At 41.9% G+C, this 7,012-nt stretch overlaps 1 protein-coding gene across 2 annotated transcripts in view; it reads left to right on the top strand.

Moving 5' to 3' along the window:
- LOC138010514 (endoribonuclease Dicer-like) overlaps positions 1 to 7,012 on the top strand; it is a 28,626-nt gene that overhangs the window by 18,197 nt on the left and 3,417 nt on the right. For both annotated transcript variants that reach the window (XM_068857494.1, XM_068857495.1), the window contains exons 4-9: positions 645 to 1,072; positions 1,409 to 1,578; positions 2,356 to 2,488; positions 3,927 to 4,142; positions 4,353 to 4,532; positions 4,830 to 6,803. In XM_068857494.1, the coding sequence (XP_068713595.1) occupies positions 645 to 1,072; positions 1,409 to 1,578; positions 2,356 to 2,488; positions 3,927 to 4,142; positions 4,353 to 4,532; positions 4,830 to 6,803 (3,101 nt within the window). The remainder of the gene's footprint in view (positions 1 to 644; positions 1,073 to 1,408; positions 1,579 to 2,355; positions 2,489 to 3,926; positions 4,143 to 4,352; positions 4,533 to 4,829; positions 6,804 to 7,012) is intronic.

Raw genomic sequence — 7,012 nt, 5'->3', positions numbered from 1 at the left:
CGACAAAGAGTCTTAACAATCAAACTTCCCACAGCATTTCTTGAGGATTGTAAATTTGTCATGTAGATCTGTTTTCATCGGATTGTGTACGTCACACAGGTGTTTTTCAATGGCAGAATGTTCATGGCTCAAGGTGCTTTGGCTCAAAGTGACAGAAGTCAAGCCACTTCTTATTCATGAGCATTGCATTTTTTATGAATTTAAATGTGATCTGTGTGATGCAGATTGTGTAGGTTACACATGCCGACATCTGTTTCAGAACATTGATGAACATAAGCATTATGTTATTGGTAACACCTTTATGAGGTACACAATCAGGCAAAGATGTACGTGACCAATTTACAATCTTCAAGATGTTTAATTTATGAAATGCTTTATATTAAAGACAAAAACCCCTACACGTAACATTCAATCCGACTCCATTAAAGGAAAACCTTTTACTTGACATTTGACACTCTCATTGCTTTGTACTTATTTTTAATCATATGCCAGAGACTTTCACAAGTACTTTTATAATACAATAAAGTGATAAAATTTGTCTGAACGCATTTGAAAATGGTGGCATACAGCCGTCAAAACACCACTCTTTAATATCACTTATTCTTGTTTTTATTCTTTATATTATGATCATTGTTGATTTATAGAAACCGAACAAGAAAACAAACTCTGTGGCATTGTATTTGTGGAAAGAAGATACACAGCTCTGGTCCTCAGTGAGCAGATTAACATTGCTGCAAAACTAGATCACGAAATTAGTTTTGTCCAAAGCAAGTTTGTGATTGGTCATGGTACTGGTGGAAAGGTTAACTATTCCAGTGAAACAGGAATGAACTTTAAAAGGCAGGAAGAAGTCCTACGGCAGTTCAGACAACATGAATTCAACCTGTTGATCGCAACTTGTGTTGTTGAGGAGGGGTTGGACGTTCCAAAATGCAATATGGTTTGTCGTTTTGATTTTCCAAAGAGTTTCCGCTCTTATGTGCAGTCAAAGGGCAGAGCTCGAGCCAAAGGCTCCACGTATTACATCTTTGTTGATAGCGAAGAGCAGGTAGAGAAGGAAGCCGAATTGGAGGTACGTTTCTATTTTATGTCCTGATGTTATTGTAGAGAACAAATTTTAAATCTTTTTCTTTGATTGTTAAAACAATCAAAGGAAGAAAAGACATGCGAAAAATGAAATCCAGGATAGGACATCTGCGTTGGGATATGTGAGAGTTTTGAATCCACTAATGGGCAGCAATTTAAAGCAGCATTGATGGTGGGTCAAACCACACAGTCTACAAAATGAATAAATAATTAATTAGTTAAATTTGAAAAATCACATTTTATTTTGTCATCACAGTAGCAAAAGTGATACAAACACGCGACCATTTTGAACATTGAAAAAATTATAATTTCTGTTCCTTAGACGATGCGTGCGATTGAAGATTTCCTGTCAGAGTTGTGTCGTAATCGCAGCGAACCTACAGAAGAAGAGTGTCATGAGGCAGCTGACACAGATTTCTTACCTCCGTACAAACCAGAGAATGGACAAGGGGCCAGAGTTACTATGAGCAGCAGTGTCTCTCTTTTGTCTAGGTAGCAATAACATTCTAATCCATTCTTACTAAACTGAGAAGTTGAAGAAAAGACATTGTTTTCAAAGTTCCAGAAAAAAATCCGTACCCAGTCCCATGGAAGGTCAGCTGCCAGCTGTTAGCCATCATTCCTGAAGATTAAATAATAGTCAAAGATGAGTCAGTAAAATCAACAAGTTTGACAGATATTGGTTTTAACGAATGTTTGGTTTATCAACAGAGTTGATAAGTAAAAGTAAGTAGACCTTAGTATTGCCGCCGGGAAAAGAATTATAGACAAATGTACGGAAAATTAAAAACTCCACCAAGCAAATGTTAGTGCAGGTAGGAGCCTCAAAGTTCGGCAGTAAGATCCTTTGGCTAGTAACTGAAGTTTGCAATTGATATTTTTTTCTGTATTCAAGGTTTTCGCAAGTTACTTGACATCGGATTCCTATACAAACACTGTTATTTCTGAAGCATTTGCCTACCCTTCAAGATGGCTTCCAAAACTGTGACTATTTTCCACTGTGAAGAAATTGGAAGGCTGACGTTTCGAGCGTTAGTCCTTCATCAGAGCGAATTAGTTCTCTTTTGGCATTTCGTCCTAGAATTAAATCTCTATTTCACCCCTACTCTCAGGATCTGAAAATAGTTATTCACATTCGCTTGCCGGAGCTTTTACATACAGTGTTTGTAAAGAAGGTATAGCAATTCAGGCAATGATGCCAGTCCGATGCTCAGAAGTTGACTGGCAATAGTTAATGAAGCCTCTTCTGTTTTTGTGTCATGTCTATAGGTACTGTTCCAAATTACCAGGTGACCGATTCACTCACCCTAAGCCAGTTTACAAGATTGAGGAACTTGGAAAAGATGTTTACAGGTGTAAATTGGAAATGCCAATAACCTGCCAACTTCGTGAAACATTTGTAGTGAGTGTTTTTTTCCTGACTCTTACCTGGACGAAACTGTCCGGTCTCCATCTTCTGGAAGAGTTATGTTATGATAGCAAATAATACCATAACAAGGGAAACTATCGTTTTGACGTTCAACCTCTACTAATTTCTATATGAAGCTGTGACATTTGTCCACTGGCTCTTGTGCATTCTGCAACGCTCGTATACCTTTGATATTCTCGTGTGCCCTAGGCGACTTTCGTACGCTTTCGGCAGCTCGTGTTTGCTTTCAGTAACTATTGTGGGACCCCTTGTGCTCTTTGTTCATAACTTTGTGTCCGCAAAACAGTACGCATTTTTCTTGGGTTAACATATATCGGGTATATTACGAACTCAAAATAGGACCAGCTCCCAGTTGGCTTGATAACTCAGTTGGTAGAGCACTGAGCTCTATCGGCATCGTAAAGGTCATGGCTTCGAATCCCGTTCAATCCTGAATTTTTTTCCGGGTTTTCTTTACGCCAAATAGAGCGGTTTTCAATTGAGTGTCGAAAGTAATAAGCGAATTGCTTTGGTTTATGATTACTTCACTCAGTTCAAAGTTCTCGTGCCACTTTTTTAACCAATCAGAAGTGAAACCAAAACCAATCGTGGTTCGCGCGTGCACAATTTCCCGCGCTTTGTGTGGGCTACGTGTAATTACTTCGAGTTTTGATTGGTTCACTGGATTGTATCCGTCCTTTTTGATTGGCCAAAGTAATTACTTTGGTTTTGGTTTTACGACACTCCATTGAAACTCGCTCTAACTGCGAGTATAATTAATAGTCTCTTGAGTTTTAATGAGAAAAAAGGAGATGATTCTTATGCTTTCTCTTCAATAATGAACTCTACCTCTATAATGTTTTTTGTTTGAGTCTAAGGCTATGTTCATACTTGGTTCCCAAGCGCTGTGCCCGAGTTGATTCTCGCTGGGCACTAATGTTAACACAGCGAAAAATTCATCATATTAAAGGAATTTTAGAATCGTACATAACGTCAGGTTTTTACCCATTTTAAGAACTTGTTTATTCCCTGTTCCTTTCGACATTAGTAAATTTAGGTAATTTTTCGATTTGCAGAAAACGCTCCTTTTTTACAACTTTTTAAAATCCTGTATTTTCTGTTTTTTCGGCCTATGCGTTCCCCTCACCAGGATGGTTGACGGACAAGCTAAGGACCGCCCGTTTTAACCAATCAGAAGAAGCCATGTCGCACGTCAATGTTTCTGCCACGTTTTTTTTTTTTCGGGGATACAACTGATTTTTGCAGGAACGGGTGGTCTAAAGACAGACTCATTTGTGACTGTGCTGGGGAGCCCACCCATGCCATAACAACACTCTTATCGAATTCACTCTTGATCCTACATGGAATAATTGTCTAAAAGCCCACTATCTTTTAGAACTGACGGTTTTGCTGCGATTTTGTATTTCTACAGAGTCTTCCCATGCCACGTAAGGACCTCGCCAAGATGGCCGCTGCACTTTCTGCCTGCAAAGAGCTTCACAGGATTGGCGAGCTTGATGACAACTTGTTACCAGTCCGCAGCTTATCGGACGAGGAAAGTGAATCGGAAGAAGAAGAAACTGAGCCCGGCGGAAAGAAAAGGAAGAAAGCGGGAACAAGGAAACGGAAAAGGACCTATGAGAGGAAGGTGGGAAACTACCCCTAACATTTAGTGCTCGAGACCTTCTGGCAACTATTTCTAGTTTTGATATTCAGGAACAACAAAGCATAAATCTCGTTTCTTGTTACATTGTAATTGCTTTTCTTTGCTAGGTGTGGGTAATATTTGGTTTTGATGCCAACAGTTTTTCGAAAACCAGTGTCTCTGCGCACTAGAAGTCTGTTGTTTCTGATGCAGGTCCCCAAGTCATTTATCGGCAGCTTGGTTCAGGACACTCACCAACCCCAGTACCTCACGGCCATCAGCATCAGAATCACCAAACTTACCCACCGGAAAGATCTAGATGCCAGTGCGCGATTCTTCAGAGATGGTGCCTGCCATAAGTTCGGCTTGTTGACAAATGTTCCACTTCCTACGGTTAGTGCTAGATTATCCTCGTACCTATTTAGGACTAGTCCCTTCCAAATTGAAGGTACAGAGCGCTTCAGCCGTGGATGAATCCTAAAGTGTGACTATTTTAATAAAAGCTATTAAGTAGAGTATTTTCCCTCGTTATGCTGTCTGTTTGATGCACAAGTTGATTCTAACTATACGTTTTTTCAGTATCTGAACAAAAAAAAAATCCTGAAAAAGTGTCGTCCTTCCAGTGAAATTTATTGAGTAGTACTCGGCTTTCGTTCAACGCTTATTTACTGTAATTATTTCAATCTGCAGGTGAGATCATTCAAACTTTATCCTGATTACGGTGAAGTCACAGTGTCTCTGAGTAGCCACAGCTCACCGCTACGTGCCAAGCACCTGGGAATTGTTCAGCGTTTCCACCTCTTTTTGTTCAGCCACATTCTCCAAACGCCCGTAGAATTCAAAGCCAGGCATACAGACGGTAGAGCGGACGGTTACTTTGTCGTCTTAGTGAAGGATACTGGATATGATGTGGACTATGATAGCATGAAGAATGCTTTGCGGTGGGAGACTGCGCCAATTGAAGAGGACGTAGTGGTCGCAAAAAATTACATGGATTCCCAGCGGAAACGGCAGAGATTTGCTGTTTTGAAAGTGCGACCTGATCTCTCTCCCTTATCCCCCTTTCCGGACAAATCCAAAGCCAAAACTTACGAAAGCTACTTCCGGCAGCGCTACGGGAAGCACATTACTGACAAGGGTCAGCCTCTCATTGAGGTAAACGACATTTCCGGTAGAGTAAATTTTTTAGTGGACAGGAAGCCGTCATCCAAGAGCAAGCATGATGTTATTCACCTTGTTCCGGAGTTGTGTGATGTGGTGCCCATCCGTTGGTCTCTTCTTAGTGTGTCCCTGCTGCTGCCGTCTATTCTACACCGTGTGAATACTCTTTTACTTGTTGGTGATGTCAAGAGCATGATAGCTGGAGTGCCTGATGACACAAATGAATCCAATCTCCCTCCCATTGGTGCTGAAGGTGTTAATGATGAAAAGAGGTTACTGCACTTCGATAGCAGCAGTGCTGCTGCAGGGACAGCCATGGATGATGATGATGATGATGATTACGACGATGACGATGACGAGTTCCCAGGGCTGTTTTCAGATCTCAAGTCTTTGTTTCGTAGCAGGCGAGGTCCAGTTGATCATCCTGACTCCGCTTTTGTCCTTCAAGCCCTGACCACCACTCACAGTGGAGACGCGTTTAACCTAGAGAGGCTCGAGATGCTCGGAGACGCCTTCTTGAAGCTGGCAGTGTCGCTTCATCTTTTTATGAGTCATCAAGACAAAGACGAGGGGAAACTGACACAGCGGAAGAAAAAGCAGATCAGTAATCTGGCGCTGTACCGTGCAGCCGGGAAGAAGACCTTAGCTGGGTATCAACAGTGCACGCCGCTGGCACGTGATACATGGTGCCCCACGGGATGCCAATTTACCAAACTGCCGCAGGAAAGCATAACGGGCTCAGGTGATGCAGCCATAGATGTCGACTCCGATACTTTTGGTGCTGTCGAGGAGGAGATGGACGTTGAATATGCTGATGGGGCTGGCCCCCAGGATTGGGACCTCAGGGCAGCCAAAGGCAATATTCAGGTAATATCGGACAAGTCGGTTGCTGACAGCATGGAAGCCCTCATAGGAGCATATTTGATCTCCTGTGGGTACCTTGGCGCGCTCCGTTTTATGAGGTTCCTGGGTCTTAAGGTTCTTCCTGAAGTTGACGGAAACGATGACCTTAACGTGTTTGCAGAGAAAAGCAAAGCGGGTTGTTACACGAGATTTTGGACTCGAGGATCAACCATGACAGGAGCTAGCGACAGTGAAGATATGGTGTCACGCATGGTTTCCGGTTTAAAGAACTTTGAAAAAAACTCCATTCATTACACTTTCCGCTCTAAATTGTATCTACTAGAGGCTCTAACACACGCCTCGTACCACACCAACCGCGTCACGCCATGCTATCAAAGACTGGAGTTTCTTGGGGACGCTCTATTGGACTTCCTCGTCACGCAACACTTGTACTTCCGTCACGCCAAGTTATCTCCTGGTGAGCTGACAGACATTCGCCAAGCTTTAGTTAATAACAACATCTTTGCAACCATTGCTGTTAAACACGAGTATAACAAGTATTTAAAGCAGATGTCACCACAGTGGTTCAAAATGATCGAAAATTTTATTACTAGAGTGGAAGATGAAGCTGAAGAAAGGAAACAAAATCACCATAGCAAGGTAGGAAAAACGATGGTGAGAGCGTTAAAAATAGGGGTGAGAGATTCATAGAATGCTTAAAATCTCCTGAATGTGCTTTCTCTTTTTAATGGGAGGAGTCTTTGCATGACTTACGTGAGTTACATGAGCCCATTTTAGAGTACTCTGCGATTAGATCACCAGCGCTCTAACCAACTAAGCTACTAGGTCAGCTGAGAGCTGACCGCAGT

The sequence above is a fragment of the Montipora foliosa genome, chromosome 7 (genome assembly GCF_036669935.1).
Source record: "Montipora foliosa isolate CH-2021 chromosome 7, ASM3666993v2, whole genome shotgun sequence".
Taxonomy (NCBI): Eukaryota; Metazoa; Cnidaria; class Anthozoa; order Scleractinia; family Acroporidae; genus Montipora; species Montipora foliosa.
The sequence above is the reverse complement of the archived record's forward strand: the minus strand, read 5'-3'. Positions and strand labels throughout refer to the sequence as shown.